Source organism: Acanthochromis polyacanthus, chromosome 22 (assembly GCF_021347895.1).
Source record: "Acanthochromis polyacanthus isolate Apoly-LR-REF ecotype Palm Island chromosome 22, KAUST_Apoly_ChrSc, whole genome shotgun sequence".
Classification (NCBI taxonomy): Eukaryota; Metazoa; Chordata; class Actinopteri; family Pomacentridae; genus Acanthochromis; species Acanthochromis polyacanthus.
This window is the reverse complement of record NC_067134.1, coordinates 28039601-28065744: the sequence shown is the minus strand read 5'-3', so window position 1 is coordinate 28065744 and position 26144 is coordinate 28039601. Positions and strand designations below refer to the sequence as shown.

At 40.9% G+C, this 26144-nt stretch overlaps 3 protein-coding genes across 6 annotated transcripts; 2 read left to right on the top strand and 1 right to left on the bottom strand.

Moving 5' to 3' along the window:
* Window positions 1-3630: 3630 nt before the first annotated feature.
* cldn10d (claudin 10d) lies at window positions 3631-9659 on the bottom strand. Of its 3 annotated transcripts, none has more exons than XM_051943382.1 (7): window positions 9544-9659; window positions 9364-9438; window positions 7862-8334; window positions 5759-5920; window positions 5317-5398; window positions 5121-5228; window positions 3631-5008 (listed from the first exon to the last, which is right to left on the bottom strand). In XM_051943382.1, the coding sequence occupies exons 3-7, from the start codon at window positions 8091-8093 to the stop codon at window positions 4822-4824; spliced, it is 771 nt and encodes a 256-aa protein (XP_051799342.1). In that variant the 5' UTR covers window positions 8094-8334; window positions 9364-9438; window positions 9544-9659; the 3' UTR covers window positions 3631-4821. The 3 variants fall into 3 exon arrangements, with proteins under 3 accessions (XP_051799342.1, XP_051799343.1, XP_051799341.1); XM_051943383.1 differs by having other exon boundaries at window positions 7862-8283; XM_051943381.1 differs by having other exon boundaries at window positions 7862-9438.
* cldn10e (claudin 10e) lies at window positions 9558-14073 on the top strand. The gene is made up of 5 exons (XM_051943444.1): window positions 9558-9789; window positions 9888-10049; window positions 11197-11278; window positions 12129-12242; window positions 13471-14073. The coding sequence occupies exons 1-5, from the start codon at window positions 9558-9560 to the stop codon at window positions 13877-13879; spliced, it is 999 nt and encodes a 332-aa protein (XP_051799404.1). The 3' UTR covers window positions 13880-14073.
* A 1190-nt stretch (window positions 14074-15263) lies between these two features.
* LOC110961679 (claudin-10-like) lies at window positions 15264-24963 on the top strand. 2 transcript variants are annotated; one of them, XM_051943385.1, is made up of 6 exons: window positions 15264-15377; window positions 20834-21029; window positions 22869-23030; window positions 23194-23275; window positions 23364-23471; window positions 23584-24963. In XM_051943385.1, the coding sequence occupies exons 2-6, from the start codon at window positions 20867-20869 to the stop codon at window positions 23768-23770; spliced, it is 702 nt and encodes a 233-aa protein (XP_051799345.1). In that variant the 5' UTR covers window positions 15264-15377; window positions 20834-20866; the 3' UTR covers window positions 23771-24963. The 2 variants fall into 2 exon arrangements, with proteins under 2 accessions (XP_051799345.1, XP_051799344.1); XM_051943384.1 differs by lacking the exon at window positions 15264-15377 and having other exon boundaries at window positions 20551-21029.
* Window positions 24964-26144: the final 1181 nt, after the last annotated feature.

The window sequence follows — 26144 nt, the reverse complement described above, 5'->3', positions numbered from 1 at the left end:
ATTCCATTTTAAAATGTTTGAGTTACCTTTTATACTTTTAAAGAAATTGTGGTACTTGTATTACCATCCAAAGCTCTTTATCTGGAAGCTGTAATGGGGAAATGATAAACTGAGGCTGAATGTTGTTGAGATTAAACTGATTTTTATGAAGAAATTTTTGGTTGTTCAGAATATTTTATTTTAAAAAAATAATTTTTAATGTTAAAAAAACCAACTTGTTTTTACACTAAAATTAGGAGTTGTGGTTATTTATAGGTTATTATGCTGAGATTTTACTGGTCACTGGAGGTCAAATTGGACTGAATGTGGAACCAGATTTAGAAGAGTTTGACGTCGCTGATCTACAGGATAAAGTGGTGTACAGGTAATGGATGGATGTAACGTTCTGTAAAGCAGACAGAAGGACTGAAGCTAATAAAACATGACAGGGTCTATCGAGAAGACATTGTTTTATATTAAGGGTCTCGTAAACAACACGGGTTGGGAATGACTGATGTGTCTGATGAGCCCCAATGGGACATTTCAGCAGAAAAACAAAGAGGGATGAGGCACAGAGCCCCATTCTGATCCTCTACAGACCAACATTCATGCACATTTAATGGTTCATCCAGATAAAGGTACTTCAGAGCATGTAAGAGCTCAACTATCGAGAGCAGATGAGGCAAATTTATCAACAAGTCTCTGTCAGGTTGGTGTCACATGAGCGTTTATTTTTAGTGTCATGCTACTTAACACTAATTTAAGCCACTCTTACCAGATGAAGTACAGTTGCCCAGCGCTCCACCTATATCTCCCTACCACGACCAATAACTTTGTCATAAGCCGAGAGGACTCAGAAACAAAGAGGCGCTCTTTCAACCCCGCCCAAAGAACATTCATCACTCCCAGGAACTCTCATTACCTCAGGTTTACCTCTAATTAGAACGGCACAAAGACGTTACACTGTAATTATGAGACCCACAGCACAGCGAGTTCCTGGTAAAATTCCAAATAACCAGCAGCTTAAAGCCCGAGGCAAAGTCGAGGACGATGCTTCCAGAGCGGCCGTGTTATTACATATTTCATGGAACACGTAAAGGTCAACAACGCAGGAATATTCACTGTTTCTGCTCCGATCTTTAGGAGTGTGATAGATGTGGACAATCATCATTAAATGAGGAAAAAAGAGAAGCATTTGTGATGTGCTATTTCATTTTGCAGATTGTTTACAGGTAGATGCTGTGAAAGGAAACTGACCCAGACATGATCCATCTCAGCTCTACTCTTTGGTCACGACTGGTTTAGTTGGAAGGCCCACCAGACTTACCTTCACAAACACTCTCCAGGAAACATGTGGGTGGTTTCACAAGAGGATTCGCCCATCTTCAGACACAGCGGATGAGCCAAGACATGCAAAGACGTGACGCAAACTCCTGCTGGAACCAAACTCGCCCACATATCCTGTTTCCCTCCCAGGATGCATTAACTCTACTTTCACCGTTCAAGTTGGAGAGAAAAAGACTCGTGATTGTTCCCACCTCGGGGCTCTTCTTGAACAGGAAGTGTGCATCATGAAAGATTACAATTAACAGGTACAGGTAGTGGAAGGAAGGAGGATTTTGACTTGCAGGGCCCAGCGCGAAAATTCAGAATCTGGAAAATCGAGGCCTCTGCTGCTTCAGGTTCGACTCATTTCCTTTAAACTGGTCTCTTGTGAGTCTCCAGTTCTGTGATACTGTAGTAGGAACATCACTGGAAAACCCTTTAATTACGCATTTCTTCATATTCTTTGAGTAAAAGTAGGGCTGGCCTGAATAGTGGTTTATGGTCTCCGGATATTCGGGCCCTATTAAAGACGAATATCCGAATATTTGTTCTGCCCTGTAACGTCCGACTGGGGGCGGGGCTTGTGGTGGAGATGGCCCGAATATTCGGATCCGTTCGTCGGGTCCCCGGGTCCAAATTTTGCCCTCGTTTTGTCTTCAGTTAAACTGAAGAATTCCCAAACAGTGGAGGTCTTCAGCATCTTGTTTTGTGTTTATGCAACGAAGTGAAGCGTGACGTCAGAGTCAGTAGCCACCCGGCCATTCGGGTGGTGGTAAGAATATATATTGGACATATTCTTTCCGCCCGGTAACGTCCGACGGGGGTGGGGGTGGTGGTGGTGGTGGGGGCGAATATTCAGATACCACAATAAATATCTGGATACCGTCGTAACGAACAACTATTCGGATATTCGGGTCCAGCCCTAAGCAAAAGTTTACATTCTTTAGTTTTACTATATGGTGGACTAAAAAGTAGAAAACTTCTAAACCTACTGATGCTATGAACAGATTCTCCTCCTTTAAACTGCATATCAGTGACAGTACAGAGAGATCTAATGGGGGCATGTCGTCTCCAGTAACCTGAGATACGAGCTGAGGTGAGCACTTTCCGTCCACATTCATGCTTGACAACCGTCACCTGTGACTCATGGGAACCTGAACAACCGTCGTCTCTCACCCACATGTACAGGAACACCTGGAAAACTACTCTACACCTCTGCTGGGTACCTGACATCCACCAGTCCTCTCCTGGACGGCAGGACGCCACTTCCACATCAGTCTGATTCCAGATGAAAACAGCCTCTGTGTGAGTGAAGGACGGACAGAACAAAGAAGGAAATGATCTAAGCTGGACCGTGGATGAGCGATCCAGGATAAAAATCTAAACTTGTGGAGGAATCTACTCACAGAGAGGCTCTGAGATGAAGATCCGAGTGGTCCAGATCTGGGGGTTCCTGATGACGGTGCTGGGCTGGATCTTCGTGGCCTGCACTATGGCCATGGAGGGATGGAAAATCTCCTCCATCGGGGGCATGGGGGGCTCGTCCATCATCAAGGTGGCCTGGTACTGGTCCAGCCTGTGGAGGTCCTGCTTCACAGACTCCACTGCTGTCAGTAACTGCTATGATTACAACAACGCAGGAATATTCACTGTTTCTGCTCCGATCTTTAGGAGTGTGATAGATGTGGACAATTATCATAAAGTGAGGAAAAAAGAGAAGCATTCGAGATGTACCATTTCATTTTGCAGATTGTTTACAGGTAGATGCTGTGAAAGGAAACTGACCCAGACATGATCCATCTCAGCTCTACTCTTTGGTCACGACTGGTTTAGTTGGAAGGCCCACCAGATTGACCTTCACAAACACCCTCTGGTCTGTGGAGGGTGAGAGGAGAAAGCTTGCCTTGTATTTTCTAGTTGAAGCTCTTCATCACACCCAGCATCATTCATAAACACCTTTCTGTCCTTCTGTGCGGCTTCAGGACACATCCAGATCGTACGAGGCCTGCTGATGGCCGCTCTGTCTCTGGGCATGCTGGGCTTTGTCCTCAGTCTGATCCAAAGCATATTTTGGTGACACAAAACAAAACATTCTTGCTATTATTTGGCAAATTGGTTTTGAGTGACATCTTATAGTACCTCAAAACAAGTACAGGGCTCTGTGTGGAAGCCAGAGAAGAAAGAAAAGTCCATCCATTATCTATACTCAGTCTTCATTAGGGTCATGGAGGGGTGGAGTCTATCTCAGCTGACTTGGGTTGAAGGGAGGGGACACCTGGACAGGTCAGCAGTCTGTCGCAGGGCTACACAGACAGACACACAACAGAGAGAAAAACCACCTTTATAAATACAAAAATACTAAACAGGAAAATTCAACCAGTTTAGTTGTTTTTTTTTTTTTACTGAATTCACAAAAATCATGAAAACATTCCACAAAATGACCAAACAGAAATACACCAAATTTACATCAAAAATACAAGTGAGAGGACTGATTTCATGCAGCACAAAGGACGCCATCCATCTGTCAAAATGTAGAAAAGTACAAGTACAACAAACTTCAGGAGCTTTAAAGTCATAAATAAGAGATTATCCAGATCCAAGTCTGACGTTGGTTTTTTAATTAAACTAAATAAGGAGTCAGATCTGAAGTGTAGATTTGCTCTCAAAGAACTGTATAAATGTAAAAGATGTAGTGGCGAATATTACTTTTACATTAATGTCATACATTTCTGTGTTTACCAGTTGTTGAAAGGTTTTAAAAAATGTGATTTTCATGCCGTTAGTATATTTAGTTTAATTAACAGAACAGCTCAGTTGAATGTAAGAAAACCAGATGTAACACCGCCCTGGTGAAGGCGACACACCTGAGCAGTGTTACCTGGTCAGGTTTTGATCAACAGATTTGTAAACAAGTATTAAGTGTTGTTATACTCATGTTCTTTTTTTGTACTAAACCTCAGTGAGCATCTAAAGAACAAAGCAAACCCACAAAAAAAGATTTAAAGCCCTCAATAGACAACGGATGCTTCCTGATAAAAGACAAAACGGCTCTTAAATTCAAACAGCAGTTATTGTTGAGAAGAATTTATATATATTATTTATGAAAAGATCGATACCGCTCTGATAACTCTCTGTCCAGTAGACCAGGACTGTCAGACTCATTCAAGTTCAGCAGGAACATTTCCAGCAACCATCACTCCTGTGTTCTAATGCTACACTGTGTTAACTAATGGTGCTGAAAGGCTCATTGATGGTTAGAAAACCCTTGTGCAGTTATGTTAGCCCATGGATAAAAGTGGGAGTTTAATGGAGAACATGGAATTATCTGAATGACCCCAAACTATTGAGCCCTAGTGTACGTTGCAATATTTATGCTAAGCTAAGCTAACTGGCTGCTGTTGCTAATCAGCTCCGTATTGACATGACAGTGGTACCAATCTCGGTCAGAAAGCAAGTCAACATGTGTCCCAGAAATGTCAGTCCAGTCTCTTCCTCAGCTCTGAGTTCCGGTCCAGCTCAGACGAAGCTGTCCCCGCTGAAGGTTCGACCGGTCTTCGTTGTCGCTCTGGTTGCTCGGCTCTTCCTGCCTTCATAGAACAGTGGTGGCACCAGAGTCACTCTAGAGGACGATGCCGGCAGCATGTAGGTCCGTCTGGTTCTGGCAGTGGCGTAAGAAATCGGCCTCCGTGGCCGATCTGATGAGCTGATGGAAGAGGAAATACAACATGAACTTACTGTACCACTCAGGTTTGTTGGCCGTGTTACTGCTGACATTCTGAGATTAGACGACTTTTAAAGAGCAGCTTTCTGTTCACCTGGATGGTAGACCTTCTTTTCCAGCGAAGGTCGTCAACACCGTCCCTCCTGCGATGAGCAGGATGGAGCCTCCCCAGCCGACAAAAACAGCAGCTCCAAGTTCAAATCTGAGCAGCACATGTGGAGGTATATCTGTTAGTGTGGTTCCCTGTCTTGGACTTCATAATAATGTTCATTTCCCTTTGAAGAACTTACTTCTGTGCCCTGAAATTTGGGTCCACAAACTCACTGATGATTCTGTTGGCCCACCACGAGTAGGTGATCATACCACAGAATCCTACCAAGAAAAAGTCGGTACGGTAAACATCTGGAATTTACCTCAGCATTAATAAAGTATCTATCTATCTATCCATCCAACCATCATCCATCCATCCATCCAACCATCATCCATCCATCCATCCAACCATCCTCCATCCATCCATCCATCCATCCATCCAACCATCCATCCAACCATCCATCCATCCATCCATCCATCCAACCATCCGTCCATCCAACCATCCATCCATCCATCCAACCATCCATCCAACCATCCATCCATCCATCCAACATCCATCCAACCATCCGTCCATCCAACCATCCATCCATCCATCCATCCATCATTTGATATAAAACCATGAACATGTTCGGACATGTTTACCTGACACCAGGTAGGTTATCCCTCCAGCAAACGTCACCCTGGCGTTGGCGATGTCTGAGCCTCCTATTTTGGTGCATTTCATCCCTATCAGCGTGACGACGCCTCCGAAGAAGCCGGTGATGACGGCGCAGACGGCCAGCGCTCTGCAGGCGTGGAGGTACACTGCAAGGAAACAGGTATGACGGAAATGCAGCAAACACTAAAGACAGAAAACCAACCATCGGAGCACTTAGTACCATTTTGGATCTTCCTATTGTTCATGTCAACAGGAAGTCTTTGTTAGCTGGAGCCACATTCAGTCAGGGCCTGTGTGAAAACTCTTCCTTCTGTTGTTTGACTGTTATTGGTGTTGGTGGCAGATATTTATCAGTACTTACATCACAAATATACACTACTGGACACACTTTCTCATTCAGTGGTTTTTATTTAATTATGTTCTTGTAGATTATTGTTATATTATATTGTAGATTTCTTGTACATTAAATCTATAGAAGAATACATGAGGAATTATGTTTTAAACAAAAAAGTGTTAATATTCAGTGTTAATCTACGATGTAAAAAATAATACAGATCAATAAAAAGCATTGATGTGTCCAAACTTTTGACTGGTAATATATTTATACTATTTATTTATATTATTTATTATGTGTTATTTATAACACATATCATTTGTGTGTGACACAAAGTCCGCCACCAAAGACAGAAAAGTCTCGACCTCTTCATTCGCTCACAGTACAGGTCTGGTTGTCTTATTCAAATTCTCCCCAGTCCCATGAGCAGCAATGTGCACCGGCACTGCTGGCAGTTTTTTTTTTTTTTTAAATGGAGGTTTGGTTTTGGTGAAGGAGTCGCTCTCATGTGTCATCACTCCCTGTCCAATCAGAGGCCTGCCCTCTGTCGTAGGGCAGGACCCGAATATCCGAATATTCGTTAGCTACAACGGTATCCGGATATTAATTTTGGTATCCGAACATTCGCCCCCCCGGTCGGACGTTACCAGGCGGAAAGAATATTCGGTGTTACTGTCTTCCCTCCTCCTTCGGCCCACATCAACACACATCGGCTCATCTCGTCCTGTGATCACATAAACATATACACATATGTCTATGTGATCACCCCCTCCTCCCCCCAGACGAAAATATTCAGAGCTTGTCTCTTCCCTTCGGCCCACTTCGGCTCATCCCGTCGTGTTCAGCTCATCTCGTGACTTATTGTTCTTTTATTGCTACCTTTTGTTCTTTTATTGTGACCTTTTGTTCTTTTATTGTGAAATTGTCCTTTTATTGTGATTTATTGTCCTTTTATCGTGAAATTGTCCTTTTATTGTGACTAATTGTCCTTTTATTGTGACTTATTGTCCTTTTATTGTGACTTATTGTCCTTTTATTGTGACTAATTGTCCTTTTATTGTGACTTATTGTCCTTTTATTGTGACTTATTGTCCTTTTATTGTGACTTATTGTCCTTTTATTGTGACCTTTTGTTCTATGTTTCACTGCTATGTTTTCTTTGTGTACTTTTTGTGACGTGCTTTTATTGTGAACTATTTTCTTTTGTGTTTTTTTTTTACCTGCCTGGGGACTGTGGAGGTAAACTAGCATTGTTGCTACAATCCAGCATATTTTCTGCTGTTCACGAATGTGCACTGTCCCTATCAAATAAAGAAATAAACAAGAAGTTTTACCAAACTTGGACCGCCCGGTGACCAAGATGACCCCTGTGACCTTGAAAATGAGGTCACGGTCACCAAATTCGAACTTGACCTGTGTCTTATTATGGTACAGCTGTGTACCAAATATGGTGAGGCTACATCAATATTTTATCGAGTTATCACGCGGAAACCAAATTGTTACAGACAAACAAGCAACCAACCAACCAACCAAGACCATGCAGCTCAAAACAATACCTTCCGGAAAACGCAGTTTTGCCGGGCGGTAATAATCGTTCTGGAGCTGATTAAGAAAATTCTGAGTTAGAGAAGGAATAAAGTATTAAAAATCCCTCAGATATGTTTTCCTACACCCATTGCATCCCAGTGATTCTTACATTTCCCCTAAACCTGATCAGCAGAGCCGTAAAACATGAAAATAAAGATGATCCTACCTGGCAGCGCCAACATGGAGGGGTAATCCTTGCAGTCGGACACCCCCGTGGTGTCGGAGATGCAGTCCCTCCACAGGTTGGAGTAGTAGTTGGAGGTGGTCAACACGATGCTGCCCACCTCGGAGAAGGTCCAGTACTCTGTGGGAAGAGTGGAACACACCAGGATCCATCCACACAGGCAGGACACGAAGCAGCCGATCTCCATGTACATCACCACCGTCCTGTACGTCATGGTGAGCGCTGATCCTCCACTCAGACACTCAGAGGTGAATGAAGCTAACGAGCTGTGGCTGTGGGAAGTGATCTGTCCCTCTGAAGCAGCACAGCGGACGTTTGGTTCTCATCTTATCTCTGAGATGGTTTTGTCCAGTAAGCATCCTTCATGTTCCAACACAAGGATGACATCACACCAGATCGTCCTGCTGTTCACGTAAAACACGTGTTACACGGACTTTAATGCCACGTGCATTAATCTATAAAGTCAATTGAAAAAAGACAAAAACGTTGAACCTTTAGCACTTTTTAAGCTCATTAAAACTCACTAAGTAAAAATGCAGAGTGCAGATATGACCATAAATCATTGTTTTTGTACAGCAGAAGCAGAAATTTCTGCTTTTTTTTGATTGCACAAAATTCAGGTATCAATAAAGGTTATTTTTGATGAATGAAACGTTTTAGTTTTTCCTATAAAGTGTCCAACTTTACAATAAAAAACACATATGCTGAAGTGTTTTTTTATTCAAACAAACCTCTCGTTTTTCACTTTATTGCAGAAAGTTATAGTTTTGTTTCTCGCTTTTGTCAGTTTTTGTCTGACATTTTTCGTCATTTGTTGTCTCATTCTTGTCAGTTGTTCATTGTTTTGTCGCTGTGTAACTTTTGGTCTCATGATTTGTCTCTTTTTAGTTTTGTTTCGTGTCGTTTGTCTCATTTTTTGCCATTTTGTTTCTCACTTTTGTCGTTTTGCGCCTCATTTTGTGATATTTTGTCTTGTTTTTTCGAGTTTTTGTCGTTTTTCTCGTTTTGTGTTTCCTTTTTGGATCACTTCTTGTCTTGTTTTTTTGTCATTTCGTTTCTCGCTTTTGTCATTTGCCCATTTTTTAATCCCTTTTTTGTCTCATCTTTGTCTCTTTTTTCTTTTGTTTCGTCTCCTTTGTCTCTTTAGTTTTACTCTATGGTGGACGTAGAAGGCCAGGGATTTCATAAGTAATCAGAAACACCACAAAATAATTTGAGAATATTTAGAAGAAGAAAACTACTAAACCTACTGATGCTATGAACAGATTCTCCTCCTTTAAACTGCATATCAGTGACAGTACAGAGAGATCTAATGGGGGCATGTCGTCTCCAGTAACCTGAGATACGAGCTGAGGTGAGCACTTTCCGTCCACATTCATGCTTGACAACCGTCACCTGTGACTCATGGGAACCTGAACAACCGTCGTCTCTCACCCACATGTACAGGAACACCTGGAAAACTACTCTACACCTCTGCTGGGTACCTGACATCCACCAGTCCTCTCCTGGACGGCAGGACGCCACTTCCACATCAGTCTGATTCCAGATGAAAACAGCCTCTGTGTGAGTGAAGGACGGACAGAACAAAGAAGGAAATGATCTAAGCTGGACCGTGGATGAGCGATCCAGGATAAAAATCTAAACTTGTGGAGGAATCTACTCACAGAGAGGCTCTGAGATGAAGATCCGAGTGGTCCAGATCTGGGGGTTCCTGATGACGGTGCTGGGCTGGATCTTCGTGGCCTGCACTATGGCCATGGAGGGATGGAAAATCTCCTCCATCGGGGGCATGGGGGGCTCGTCCATCATCAAGGTGGCCTGGTACTGGTCCAGCCTGTGGAGGTCCTGCTTCACAGACTCCACTGCTGTCAGTAACTGCTATGATTACCCCGTGCTCTGGTCTGTGGAGGGTGAGAGGAGAAAGCTTGCCTTGTATTTTCTAGTTGAAGCTCTTCATCACACCCAGCATCATTCATAAACACCTTTCTGTCCTTCTGTGCGGCTTCAGGACACATCCAGATCGTACGAGGCCTGCTGATGGCCGCTCTGTCCCTGGGCATGCTGGGCTTTGTCCTCAGTCTGATGGGGATGGAGTGCACCTTCATCGGGGGAAAAGACCGTTCCAAGTACAAGAAGATCTACGCCGGTGGATGGTGCCACGTCATCAGCGGTAAACATCTGCTTTTAACAACACAAATGCAGCTATAGTATACAATTCAGACATTCAGCATTCATATTAAACTCTTAAATTCACACATTTATGACCTGAAATCATCCAGTTGGTATCTGAAAACTGAAACGGATGTCTAAACTGGATTTCTGATCCATTTAATGTTATCTTCATTGAATAAAACTGCTTTTCTTTCAAATTTAAGGACATTTCTAGTTGACTCCAAGCTTTTAAATGGTTGTGTATGTAGAAAATGTTTCAACAAAAGCATAATATACATATTTGTAATAAAATACTAAACAATAAATATCTGAGAAAGGAGGCTACTCTTAGTGGTTTGATGCAAAATATCCCTGTAACATATCAACAGGGAAGTTAGGCTTAACTTTACATCATTAACAGACAGAAATGGCAAAAAATAAATCCCAAAAACAGCAAAAATAACATTTCCATCAGCTTCAACTGCTCTTTGTGACATTTCTTTAATATCAAACTAAGATGGATAAGGTGGTGCCGGTTCATAAGGATGTCAGCAGTTTCCTTGTTGACATGTAAACATGTAAACATCTCACTCAGCACTGCTTTATCTGACAGGGAATCAGCTCACAGACTTACAGCTGCTCATAGTAAATCCTAACAATAACTACATTTAACATCGAGCAAAAATGAAAAATAAAACTGGACAGATTGCCTGTGAAGATGTAAAATGAAGAACTTTAGAATTACATTATTTCTTTCATGTCTCTTGTAATTGTCGGAACATTTTTTAATCAACATAATATTTTAAATAACTATTATGACCTGCTAGCACAAACCTGTTGATCTTATTTTTGTCATTTTCTGTATTGTTTTTGTCATTTTCTGTCTTGTTTTTGTCGTTTTGTGTCTTGTTTTTGTCGTTTTGTGTCTTATTTTGTCGTTTTGTGTCATATTTTTGTTATTTTCTGCCTTTTTTGTCATTTTCTGTCTCGTTTTTGTCATTTTTTGTCTTGTTTTTGACATTTTGTGTCACATTTTTATCGTTTTGTGTCTTATTTTTGTCGTTTTGTGTCTTGTTTTTGTTATTTTCTGTCTCGTTGTTGTCGTATTATGTCTCATCAGAGTAACTTCAGGTTTTTCTCTGACTCTCAACATGATTTACCTTCAGGTTTGTTGGCTTCATCTGGATATGCAGTTTACGCCCAGTACGTCTCAGTAGAATACTTCGACCCTAACTTCGACGGACTGCAGTAAGTTAACAGGCTTAAATGTAGACTGTCCAAAAACAAAGCTGCACGCTCTAATATTTTAAGTCAGGACTTTGGGGAGACCTTCATTCCTGCCTGATGGAACCATTTCTTTACCACGTCTGATGTGTGTTTGGACTCATCGTCTGGTTGAAACATCCAACTGTGTCCAAGATCAACCTTCTGCTGATGGTTTTAGGTTTTCCTGAAGAACATGGAGGTAATCCTCCTTCTTCATTATTCCATTTACTTTGTGTAAAGCTCCAGTTCCACAGAGCGTGATACTGCCACCACCATGCTTGGTGGTAGGTTTGGTGTTCTTGTGGTTAAAAAAATGTCCAAGACCTGCCTAAGACAGTCTGAAACCAGTCCTCAAAAAGTCTTAAACCAGAACCAAAATCAAACCTAAACTACTCCTAAATAAGTCCAAGACATTGTAAAACCAGTCCTAAACCAGTCCTTAAAAGATCTAAAACCAGGACCAAAATCACTCCTCAACTACTCCTAAAAAAGTCCAAGACATTGTGAAACCTTTCCTAAACCAGTCCTGAAAAGATCTAAAACCGGGACCAAAAGCAAACCTAAACCAGTCCAAAAAACTGTTCAGAACCAGTCAGATTACAGTCTGAAACCAGACCTAAAAAAGTCAAAACCAGCACAAAGTCGGGACCAAACCAACCTAAACTACTGCCCCCATCACTCTGGAACATCGCAGAAGATGACGATTCTCCAATGGACGGTTTTTATCTATTTGCTTTGTTAAATGCAGGTGGTGACTTTTTTTCTGGACAGGCGGTGTAACTACAGTTAACTGAAATCTTTAAACCTCTCTCTCTCGGTGTGACGCCTACAGGTATGACCTCGGCACCCCGCTGTTCCTCGGCTGGGTGGGCGCTGCCTTTCACTCCACCGGCGGTTTCTTCTATCTGTGGTCGGTGTGCAAGCCGCTCTGTGGAGGAGAGGCCACGTGAGTCCAGACACATGATGTTGTTGTTGCTGCCGCCAGAGGAAGTGAATAAATAACTCCACTTCCTCTATAAATACCAGCACCCTGCTGCTCAGAGGGGAGTGACTCATTCTCCACAGGGCTGTTAAAGCCGAGCTGCTTTTAAAGGTGGGAGTGTGCAGGTGTCACTCCGTCTCACCATGCAGCATAACCTCAGGCTGTGGGTGTAAATAAAGACGGCTCTGCTGTTTTTCAAGCCGTTCTCGTTAAATGAGGAGAGAACACATGTCACTGTGGAGCACTTGAAACACTAGAGGGCGCTCAAAGAACACAAATGTTGACAACTGTTTGCACACATGGAAACATCACTTTATTCTCCTTTTTCTGAAGGATGTCCGGATGTTTACTGCCATTCAAAAGTTTGGAGTCATCCAGATAATTCCATGTTCTCCATTAAACTCCCACTTTTATCCATGTGCTAGCATAACTGAACAAGGGTTTTCTAATCATCAATGAGCCTTTCAGCACCATTAGCTAACACAATGTAGCATTAGAACACAGGAGTGATGGTTGCTGGAAATGTTCCTCTGTACCCCTATGGAGATATTCCATGAAACATTTACAGCTACAACAGTCATTTACCACATTAACTATGTCTACACTGGATTTATCATTCATTTCATGTTAATGTTTCTTTCAAAAATGATGACATTTCTCAGTGACCCAAACTTTTGATTGGTAGAATACATCTCACAGGTGAGAAATGTCATCTCCTACTTGACTTGAGTGTGCCATGTCCTATTTTTCAGTCCTAAAGCTCTGATCTTTCTTGTTTAAGGTGTTGACAGGCAGGTTTCATTAAACCTGCAAGCAGCTAGTCAACAAAATGGAGAATGACTAAAGAGTTAAACATTTCCCCTGAGGAAGCTGGAAGACAGCAAACCAGAACTAAAATAATACATAAATTACCACTCTAAAGTTTTTGGCCACTTAGAAATGTCCTTTTTCAAAGAAAAGCATGTTTTTGCTGACATTTCCTAGACAGTCGCACAGGTGACGGTTGGGATATTTTGGGATTTTCCTCGTGGGACAAGATCATCATGAAGCGAGTCTCAGGGCTTTAAAAATAATCCTAAGGATGAACTTTTTAACAAATCAAAAACATGCAAACTGTTCATAGCAAAAGGGGTTCTGGAACCTCTTCAGATTTAACAGCGCGTACGTCTCTCTCTGTTTTTTTTTTTTTTAGAATAATCAAAGTTCAAGCTCTGCCGGACCCAGAGGAAACCAAGTCCACTACAGCTCTGTCTTCGGTGTCCAAGATCACCTCCAAGACCAAAGTGTCGTCCATTTCTGAGCTGTCGTCCAGGTCTGAGCGCTCAGATGTGTCTGTCATCTCCTCCAGATCAGGACGCACGTCCAAATCTGGCCGCACGTCGAAGTCGGGGCGTTCATCGAAGACGGGGCGAACGACGAGGTCTGCGGGGTCGAGCTCAGCGTCCCGATCCGGATCAGGGTCCGGCTCGGTGTCCGAGATCTCGTCAAGATCCAGCATATCGACCCTATCTGAGTCGAGGAGCAGCAGCCGGACAGCGTCGTCACTGTCAGGCAGCTCGAGGAGCGAAACTACACCGTTCATCAAAAACTCTTATATCTGAGCGACGTGAGACAGATAATAATGAATGTGATGAACACCATGTCTTTCTGTTTAACCTTCCTGTCGTCCTGCGGGTCAAAACTGACCCGTTTTAAAGTTTGAAAATGTAGAAAACCATACAGATTTTCACAGTAAAACTTCTGATGTCCACATTTTAAACATTTTTGGGAAATCTTTGAACATTTTTTGGTGGAAAAGGAAATGTTAAAAATGTTTCTTTAGAACATTCACAAAAAAATCAACCAAAATCCAGCGAAATTCACTGGATTTTGGTTGATTTTTTGTGAATGTTCTTAAGGTGGTAGTCTACCCTAATTTATTAAACAACTTATTTTGTTCTAATTTCTAAACAATGCAACCAATCAACACAAAACTCGGCACAAAGAAAGATAGATTTAGTAGAAGCGTTTTACATTTAGCTAAAGTCTGCCACATTTTATAGTTTCCATAGCAACAGATTTGGCGAGATAGAAACTATCTTGTGGAACAAATATCTTCAGAAGGAAAATAGCTACCAACACCAGATTCAGTGTGCTGACTCCTTACGTTATTATGAATGTTTTAAGTCGACAGATTTTTCCTATTTTTGTATACTTGAATGATAACCATGAAAAGAGTCCTTTTTTCTATTCGAGCAGAAATATTAGATGAAGTAAAAATCTGTCTACTTAAAACATTCATAATAACATAAAGAGTCAGCACACTGAATCTGGTGTTGATAGCTATTTTCCTTCTGAAGATATTTTGTATCTCGTCAAATCTGTTGCTATGGAAACTATAAAATGTGGCAGACTTTAGCTACATGTAAAATGCTTCTACTAAATCTAGCTTTCTTTGTGCCAAGTTTTGTGTTGACTGGTTGTTTAGAAATTAGAACAAAGTTGTTTAATAAATTAGGGTAGACTAGAACCTTAAGAGAATATTAGAAGTTCGATTAGAAGAAGTAAATGAAGATAGCAGGAGGGTTAATTTGTGAATATGTGGTAAAAGCACACTTATAGGTATGTTTTGTAATATTTAAATCTTTGATATATGAATGTTTTTCCACTAAAGGGATTTGTGTAAAGCTTCTGCTGCCTGTTGTTCATGTTTATCATCTCCAGTGTGTTTGAACGCGTCTTCCAGTAGAACTGTCGGTCTTTTGTAACCTTTCAGACAACAAATAAAACTCTGTCAGCCTGATCAGGTCTGGTTGACAGTAAACAGAGTCGGCTCTGCTGTTATTCAAACCTCCACCCAAACACACGAGCAACAGCAGCAGGAAGACCTCATCTCTACGAACAGACTGAACTACACACCGAGACGTTGTGTTTTTAGGGGAATTAGCTCAGAAACTAACTCACAACTGCAGTTTGAGGCACATTTAAAGCTCTACAGCGAAGGTTCTTCTGCTTACCAGACGGTAGGATGTGGAGGAGGGCGGCTCAGATGGCGGCTCTGCTGTTCTGCATTCTGGGCTGGGGTTTGGTGGGCTGCACTCTGGCCATGGACCACTGGAGGTAGGCAAAGAAACACACACAGCAATTCATTCTGGTGTCTCAATGAGAATGATATCTGATGTGAAATGCACCAAAGCAACAAAAAAAGCATTCAGAGAGCGCAGTGCTGGTGTGATTTCTGACGGACGAAATCTTCAAAAAATGTGTCACCAAATCTATATTACACCACAGAGATTGCATAAATATGAACCTGAGCTTTCAGACACATATTTCAGAGGTAGTACAGAGGAGGTCTTGTTTTTGGTCACGTATGAAGTTTAGTCGTTTTGATGACAAAACCTGCAGGATTTGCCTTCCCATTGGACCCACACATTTGCCTACTGGTGTTCTTTACAACCAATAAAGCACATTTGAAGAACTCCCAGAGGAGACTTTTTGAAGTAGTTTGCGATAACAAGGAAGTCTGACTCCCATCTCTCCATAACTAGATGGGTAATGGAAATGAACAGTTACCTTATGTTCTATTTACTTTTTCTCCCATTACTTTGACTGTTATCGGCTTGTTTTGAATGAGGTACTTGTTTAGTTTGTGTTTGTACGGGAGGTGAGGGGTGTTCGGTTTTGTTAAATTGGAAAATTTAAAAAAGTTAAAAAAAATTGTGTTCTGCAGCGGTGGATTTGTAGTCAAATCGCAATGAAGTGATCGTCAGCAGGCAGCTTGTTGTCATGGTTACAGTGAGTAAAGGTGGGTGGATCAATCCAAATATCAATAATACCGATACCAGCGTTGGAATTGATATTGAACGATACTTTAGTTTCAGTTTCTCTCCTGTCTGTCGACTACAAAGGCTAGCTCTGTCTGAGCAGCACCAGTCTGAACTGTGAGGCGTTCAGGGAACATCGGTAAATGTAGCGTCTGTCGATAAGCAGATGTTCAGCTAGTGAGGAGTTTCACCTGTAACCAGGTGGGACCAGGTGGGTGTGACGAACTGACAATGTCTGTCACGCTTTATTATCAACAACGATAACCATAGGAGAAGAGAAATGTGTGCGGCAGCGGCGGCGGCGCAGCGACTTCCAATCGCTGGGCCGTTTAAAATCGTCTTTAACAAGCTATCGTTAACGTCGGTACCATCTCACGGGAGTATCAGCGACAATAAAGTGTTCAAACTTCAAATGAAATCGGCGGATCCGCAGAAAATTCCCATCCCTGGACTCTACACTTCACGGTGATTCGATTACAGTACTGTACATGACTGCTCTCACTGAGTGGCAGCTAGCATTCAGCGCGGTGGATATTAGCAGCCGTTCGATATTACGACTCGCCGACCATAAACGTACCTCACCCACCAAAAAAATTTTCTCCTCGAATTTAGACGATTCACAAGAATGACCCTGGCAATGATGAAATCCACGGAATTCCATGGATCCGCGGAAAATTCTCATCCCTGTAGTCTGATTCTTAGATCCTGTTAGCATTTACAGCCCCATCTTCATTCCATGTGGACGATCAAATACAGCCTCAAACCTTTGTTCTAAACCTACCAACTACTGAAAAAGTTAGTCTGCAGTATTGTATTAGTGATAGAGCCCTGTGTTTACTTGGTATCAGATCGCACATCACTAACAGTGATGCCGTGTTGCGATCTCGCAATGATACAGAAATATTAAACTAATCCGTGGATCCAGACTATAAGCCGCATCACTGCCAAAATCTGATCAGATGGTCCTTGTGTCATTTCTGACCTTCCCTGAAAATTTCAACCAAATCGGTTGTTCTGTTTTTCAGTAATGTTTTTAACAGACAGACAGATGGTGATCGTCACATAACTCCACAATTCCTTGGAGTAATTCAGCATAACTTTAAGGCCTAATACAATTTAAAAAGGTGAGTTATATCAAAATTCAGCCCGTATGTTGGTCATGAATGTGGACATTAGCTACAGACACCAGAACAGTTTATTTTACCAGGCTGTAAACATGTTTACTTCTGCTGTAAAGTTGGACATTTTAGTATGGGAGTATAGGGGCTTTGAGAGCCTCTAGTGGACGTTTGAGGAACTGCAGTTTTTTTTTTTTTTTTTGCACTCGCCGTTCATCTGGTGGAAGAACAGGACTGTGAAAACCTGAATCGATATTCTGTTCTGATTCTATTGGTCGTATGTCTGTTCTTATTGGAGGGTGGCCCAGCTGGGGGGTCAGGGAGGTTCCTCTGTGGTGGAGATCTCCTGGTTCTGGTCGGACCTCTGGAAGGACTGCTATGAAGACTCCACCGCTCTGGTGAACTGTGTTGACTTCGGGGTTCTGTGGACCGTCAAACGTATGTAAACTTCACTGATCAACGACCACTTCAGCAGCACAAGAGCAGAAAGATGATTTTTTAACCCTCCTGTTGTCCTCATTTACAGGCACAAAAAATACTGTTTCCTTGTCTGAAAAAAAATCCAAAAATTCCACAAAAAAATTCCCTAAATTTCTGAAAATGTGCAAAACCTACAGGAAGAAAATTCCAAGAATTCCTTAAAAGTTTCCCTTAAAAGTTTTATTTAAAAAAAAAAAATTGTCTTGTAAATATTTTCAAAAAATGAGTAAAAATCTTTAAAAAAAAATCCAAAAAATATTTAAAGTGATTACATACGTATCAGTAAAACTTTTAATATTTTCTTTAAGAACATTCGCAAAAAAATCAACTAAAATGCAGTGAATTTTGCTGGATTTTGGTTGACTTTATGTGAATGTGCTTAAGAAACATTTTTAACATTTCTACTTTTCTGCCAAAAAAATGTTCAAAGATTTCCTAAAAATGTTGGAAATGTGGACATCAGAAGTTTCACTGTTAAAATAGATATTTTTCCCACATTTTCAAACTTCAAAACGGGTCAATATGACCTTCAGGACGACAGGAGGGTTAAAGCCTTGGATGTGTCTTCATGTCACCAGCGTACATCCAGGCGGTCAGGGGGCTCCTCATCACCGGCCTCTGCCTCGGTTTGATCGGTGCAACCCTCATGTTTTTTGGAATGGAGTGCACACGCATCGGTGGAGACCAGAGGAGTAAAAACAGGACGTTAATAACAGCGTCTGCTTTCCATGTGTTGGGCTGTGAGTACGATTTGTTTGTTGTTTGTGCACAGAAAGCTTCAGGTGTTCTCATGACGCCCACTCGACGGTCGGTCTTGTTTTTTTTCCCATGTTTCCTCGATGCTCCCTCATGCAGGCGTGTCCGACGTGGCCGGGTATTGTTTGTATGTAAACACGGTGGCTGCAGCTTTTCTACACAGCAAAGCAGATCCATCCAAACTGAGGTAACGTGTGGCTCGTAAACAACCCGCATAAAGAAGTAAATGAAAGAAAAATAAGCCTTGTTTTTAACTGCTGTCTCCCTCAGCTATGAAATCGGACCTCCTCTGTACGTCGGCCTGGTGGGGAGTTGCGTAATCCTCCTGGGTTGTACGGTTCAATGTGCATCTGTATGCAGAGTTCAGCACCAAAAGAGGTTTGTTCACCTTGTTTTTAATTGCATAAACTATAATGTGAGCTTCCACATTTTAAAGTATTGTCATGCAGTAAACTGTTTACTGTCTCTGCAGCAGACATGCCATTGTTGCTTCCATCAGAGAGAAAGAAGAAGGTTCGATCCGACGACAAAAACACACACCTGGGTCGTCAAAAAGGTCGAGCATTTCTCTGTACAAACTGGCCTCTGTCGTGATCGTGTAACAGATGAACTTTGATTGTTTAAAGCAGAGGTGTAAAACCCATTTTAGTTCACAATCAGGACAATTTGATCTCAAGTGAGCAATAAAATCACAGCATATTGATCATATCCACACTTTCCCCTTTGTTTTAGTGTAAAAAAGTACATTCTGAAAAATGTTCACGGATAATGAATTATCTTTTGCAAAACATTAAGAACAACCTGGAGTTTGCTAAGAAGAATAAATTCAATTTCACCAACATCCAGCCTCAGTTTGTCATTTCCACATTACAACTTCCAGATCAGAGTGTCTCCTTTATGATCCAAACGACAAAAGTCAGACCAAAAAAAAGAAAAAATGAGACACAAAACGACAAAAATGAGACAAACGACACAAAACAAAACAAAAAAAGAGACAGAAAGTTAGACCAAGAGTTACAAAGGGACAAAACAATGGAAAAATGACAAAAATGAGAGAAGAAATGACACAAACAAGACAAAAAATGATAGAAGCGAGAAACTACAAAAACATGCGACAAACGACAAAAAGACAAACGACAAAACAAGACAAAATATTATGAAAATGAGACAAAACAACAAAAAAGAAACGACAAAAACAAGACAAAATATTATAAAAATGAGACAAAATGACAAAAAAGACAAACAACAAAAACAAGACAAAATATTATAAAATGAGACAAAATGACAAAAATGAGACAAACGACACAAAACAAAACAAAAAAGAGACAAAAAGTTAGACCAAGAGTTACAATGGGACAAAACAACGGACAAACGACAAAAAAGACAAACGACAAAAACAAGACAAAATATTATGAAAATGAGACAAAACAACAAAAAAGAAACGACAAAAACAAGACAAAATATTATAAAAATGAGACAAAATGACAAAAATGAGACAAAAATGAGACAAACGACACAAAACAAAACAAAAAAAGAGACAAAAAGTTAGACCAAGAGTTACAATGGGACAAAACAACGGACAAACGACAAAAAAGACAAACATCAAAAACAAGACAAAATATTATAAAATGAGACAAAATGACGAAAATGAGATGTAAAACGACAAAAACATGATGTGAACAACAAATGTCAGACAAAAAACGACAAAAACAAGACAAAATAATTCAAAAATGAGACACAAAATGAAAAAAACAGCCCCTAAAACATGACTGTTTTTCTATAAAAAGAAAAAGAAAAACAGGTTTTTTTCAAGAAAAAACACTTAAGCGTTTGTTTTTTATGTTCTGGTAAATTATGAGGGGAAATCGGACGCTTTACAGGCAAAACACAACAATCATTTCATTAATCAAAAGTAATCTCTATTACAGTTCTACCTGAATTTGTGTGAATCAAAAAACTGAAATTTCTGCTTCTGCTGTAAAAAAACAATGATTTATGGTCATATCTGCACTCTGGATGGTTTTTACTTGCTGGGTTTTAAAGCGCTCGAAAAGACGTAAAAGTTCTACGTTTTTGTATTTTCTTCAATGAACTTTCTATATTTTGACACAAATGTCCTTAAAGTGTGTGGGAAGCAGAGCTAACAACAAAAGGTTACCTAACAGCAGGACGACCCACTGTGATGTAATCCTTGTGTGAACTCGAAGGATGTTTGTTTCTCATCTCAATGATAAGAAGAGAAACAAACGTCCCCTCTGCTGCTTCACGTCAACAACAACACAGAGGGACAGATCACTTCCCACAGCCACAGCTCTGTTAGCTTCATTCATCTCTGAGTGTCTCTGGAGGAGGATCAGCGCTCACCATGAAGTACAGGATGAAGGTGATGTACCTGGAGATCGGCTGCTTCGTGTCCTGCCTGTGTGGATGGATGCTGGTGTGTTCCACTCTTCCCACAGAGTACTGGAGCTATTCTGATAGTCTCACTGTGCTGACCACCTCCAACTTCTACTCCAACCTGTGGAGGGACTGCGTCTCCGATGACACGGGGGTGTCCGACTGCAAGGATTACCCCTCCATGTTGGCGCTGCCAGGTAGGACCATCTCAGAATTTCATCACCTTTTCTTCATGTTTTGCTGCTCTGTTTAAAGGGAAATGTAAGAATCATTAGGATGAAACGGGCGCATAAAAACACCTCTCAGGGATTCTCAATACTCCTTTCCTTCTCTAACTTAGAAACAAATAGATTAAAATAAAATATTTACAGAAAATACAGTGATATTCCAGCTACATTAATTTTTAATCAGCTACAGAATTGCAGCAGTTCTGAGTTTGTAGGTAATTATTGAAGTAAATTCATATCATGCATAATATCTAAAGAATTAATATTTACACACCATTCAAAAGTTTGAGGTCATCCAGATAATTCCATGTTTTCCATAATTCATTCAACATTTCTAACACCCATATTGGCTTTTTTTTTTTTTTTTTTTTTTTTACCAATATCGACACGCCGATATTGTCCAACTCTCAATTTACGATTCCGATATCAACCGACACATGTGGGCTATTTAACTAATTTTAGGTAACATCACATATCTCCTGTTGTGGAATTAACACATCGAGCCCAATTTTATTGGGTGCATTCTCAAATGCAGCAAGGCTTTCAAATGTAAACATCGTCGGTGGAAAATAAGAAAACTACTTCAATTTCAGTTATGGAAAAAATTAAGAATTTATGCTTTTTTAAAATTTTAATTCTCTCAAACAACGGTTCACATTCTCCCTCCCTCTATGAGTCAGTAAATGCCGGCGCAATCCATTCATTATTTTAGTGGTTTTCATGATAGGTAAAAAAAAAAAAAAAAAAGACAACGATATTGACCGATATTACATTTTTATGCCAATATCGGGCCAATAATATTGGACGTCCCTACTTTCAACACCATTATCTAACACAATGTAGGATTAGAACACAGGAGTGATGGTTGCTGGAAATGTTCCTCTGTACCCCAATGGAGATATTCCATTAAACATTTCCAGCTAGAACAGTCATTTACCACATTAACTATGTCTACACTGGATTTATCATTCATTTGATGCTATCTTCAATGAAAAAAAATACTGCTTTTCTCTCATAAAAATAAGGACATTTCTAAGTGACCACAAACTTTTGAACAGTAGTGTTTGTTATTCAGGTAAAGCTGTATGATAATTCCACCGGTCTGATACTAAATATTCAGACTTGTCAGATAAATGTGTCTAATAAACATTTGTAGCGTCGTAGCCTGAATGGTGGAAACATCTCTGATACAAAATGTGACGGAAAACAGTATTCAAGATAATCTGTGTATATAGGGGCTTAACACAAATATAAATAAAGTATATAAATATATACCACATATCATTGTTGGGTCTTAAACTCAATACTTATCAGGTACATTAGAATAATTCATATCGGGGGATCTTAACCTTAATATTCAAATTAGTTCTGTAAATGTTTGTAATAAGTAACTGCAGGGTCTTATCTTATTTAAAGTAGCCAGGTTCAGCTTTTATTATAAAGAATACAGTAAAGTCTTAACCTTAATATTCAAGTTTTGGGGTAATCACATATAATACATTAATCTTATTTCTCTGCTGACACTCCCGAGTCAACATCTGTTCTCAATGTGTTACATAAAGAACGGTGACTTTACTAGACGTCTCTGGTTACTGATAAATATCTGCCACCCAACACCAATAACACTCAAACAACAAAACAACAGAAGGAAGAGTTTTCACACAGGCCCTGACTGAATGTGGCTCCAGCTAACAAAGACTTCCTGTTGACATGAACAACAGGAGGATCCAAAATGGTTCTAAGTGCTCCGATGGTTGGTTTTCTGTCTTTAGTGTTTGCTGCATTTCAGTCATACCTGTTTCCTTGCAGCGTACCTCCACGCCTGCAGAGCGCTGGCCATCTGCGCCGTCATCACCGGCTTCTTCGGAGGCGTCCTCACGCTGATAGGGATGAAATGCACCAAAATAGGAGGCTCAGAGATCGTCAACGCCAGGGTGACGTTTGCTGGAGGGATAACCTACCTGGTGTCAGGTAAACATGTCCGAACATGTTCATGGTTTTATATCAAATGATGGATGGATGGATAGATGGATGGATGGAGGATGGTTGGATGGATAGATGGATAGATAGATAGATACTTTATTAATGCTGAGGTAAATTCCAGATGTTTACCGTATCGACTTTTTCTTGGTAGGATTCTGTGGTATGATCACCTACTCGTGGTGGGCCAACAGAATCATCACTGAGTTTGTGGATCCAAATTTTGTGTCACAGAAGTAAGTTCTTCGAAGTTACATGAGCATTATTATAAAGTCCAAGACAGGGAACCACACTAACAGATATACCTCCACATGTGCTGCTCAGATATGAACTTGGAGCTGCTCTTTTCGTCGGCTGGGGAGGTTCCATCCTGCTCATCGCAGGAGGGACGGTGTTGACGACCTTCGCTGGAAAAGAAGGTCTACCATCAAGGTGAACAGAAAGCTGCTCTTTAAAAGTCGTCTAATCTCAGAATGTCAGCAGTAACACGGCCAACAAACCTGAGTGGTACAGTAAGTTCATGTTGTATTTCCTCTTCCATCAGCTCATCAGATCGGCCACGGAGGCCGATTTCTTTCGCCACTGCCAGAACCAGACGGACCTACGTGCTGCCGACCTCATCCTCTAGAGTGACTCTGGTGCCACCGCTGTTCTATGAAGGCAGGAAGAGCCGAGCAACCAGAGCGACAACGAAGACCGGTCGAACCTTCAGTGGGGACAGGTTCGTCTGAGCTGGACCGGAACTCAGAGCTGAGGGACTGACATTTCTGGGACACATGTTGACTTGCTCTCTGACCGAGATTGGTACCACTGTCATGTCAATATGGAGTTGATTAGCTTAGCTTAGCATAAATACTGAAACGTACGGGTCTAACAGTATGTGGAAACAGTTAAATTGACTGTCAGATGGCTTTTCTTTCCTTTGTTTCTGGTCTTAATGCTAAGCTATGCTAACTATCAACTGCAGGGGTGTCAAACGTAAGGCCCATGGGCCAAAACCGGCCCGTCAGAGGGTCCAATCCGGCCCAAGGGACGACAACGCAAAGTATAAAAATGACCGAGGTGAAAATGAATCCCTACTGTGAAACACTGTGTTGTATAATGTCAGTCAGCACTGAGTTCTGTTTGGTGGAACCCTATTTCTCATGCACTGCTACAACTTATACACATTTTTTATGTACAAATTTATGCATTTACAAGGTAGGGGAACAACTTGACCTTTTCCTCAGCAGTTCCCACTTTAGTTTGTGTCGTGTCAGGATGACTACTACGTGGAAATGAATGTAAATTTAATGTGATTTCTACATCTTGACAAGTTGTAAAATATTCTATTGTTCAGTTCCAGATACCTGCGACTAAATGTTTTGAGCCACTGTCTCCGTTTTCGTGCTTGTTTGTCATCTTGTGATTGTAATGCTGCTCTGTAATTGTTTTACGTGTCTTTGCTGTGATTTTCTGCATCATTGTGGTTGTTTTCTGTCTTCTTGTGGTTGTTTTCTGTCTCTTTGTGGTTGTTTTCTGTCTCTTTGTGGTTGTTTTCTGTCTTCTTGTGGTTGTTTTCTGTCTCTTTGTGGTTGTTTTGTGTCTTCTTGTAGTTGTTTTCTGTCTTCTTGTGGTTGTTTTCTGTCTCTGTGGTTGTTTTCTGTCTTCTTGTGGTTGTTTTCTGTCTCTTTGTGGTTGTTTTCTGTCTTCTTGTAGTTGTTTTCTGTCTCTTTGTGGTTGTTTTCTGTCTCTTTGTGGTTAGACACACTGTGATCTGTAAGTTTTCATGTGTAAATGATAAACTGAGGCGTAATGTTGTGAAAATTTCACTTATTTTTCTAAAGAAACTTCAGGTTGTTCATAATGCTCTGTCAAAAGATAATTCATTGAAGGTGAAAATTTTAAGATTGTACTTTTTTGAAATAAAACAAAGGGGAAAATTTGGAGTTGTGGTTATTTACAGGTTATTATGTTCTGATATTTGGCACATTTGAGATCAAATAGGTCTGAATGTGGTCCCTTAATTAAAATTAAGTTGACAGTCCTGCAATACTGATGGAGAGTTATCAGAGAGGAACTGATCTTTTCATCCAATTTGCAGCAAGAAAGCAAATAAGTGAGCTTTTCATAAATAATATAAATGCAGTGTGCGCCAATGACGTCGGACCATCGGTCAAATCCGATTTGTGTACCAAAAGTCCGTTAAAACTTACTACATTACTGGTCTCATGTCCGGTGTAATTTTTTTCCTGTAACCCCGAAGTTCCACATAATGCGATCGCGAAGCGCCGCCGTCTTGCTCCGAAAGTCAAAGCACACAGCAAGCGCAGCGGCGCGCCGTCCGGATGGGGAGGGCTGCTCCTCAGAGAGGCTCTCGTGTGAACAGCGATATCACGCGATAAAAACACATGATATGAACAGAAAATAAATAAACCACACCTCATTTCGCTTCTACAAGGTCGCTCTGCTTGACCCAGCCACATTGCTCTGTGATTTATGTTTTGATCTCAAATGAGTGCTTTTCTTTATCCAATAGTTAATTTTGTATGGTTTATTCTATATAAAAACGGTAATTTCTCTTCGCCCATGGCGTCGTGTTGTATCTGGGACATAATTAATAAAGTAGTAAATTTGTATAACAATTGTTAAAATTAAATTATACATCAACTTTTGGTACATTTGTGCATAAAATATTCGGTCCAGTAAAAACTGTTTCGGTCCAGTAAAAAATTACTGTTTACTGGTCCACGGTCCAGTAATAAATTGTGCCCATTCACGCAGACTGAAATATACGTAAAATCTCATTTAGTTTCTTTTTTTTTTTAAATTTGAAAACGTCCGGCGGTATCCGGATACCGCCGTAGCGAATGAATATTCGGATATTCGGCATATTCGGGTCCAGCCCGAATGAGCAGTCCAGTTATAACACATGACTCATGATTCCTTGTCGTTGCTACTTTAAGCTGCTGTCCGGAGTTTGAATCGCAGCGTCTCCCAAAACACTGTTGGTCCCTCCCTCTGATTTCACCCCTTTATTTGTGCACGCGTGCAGTACATGAGAGAAGTGCCCGGAGTGCTGCAGCATCTCGCCTGTTTTGCTGTTTTCCACTCTTCTACATTTAG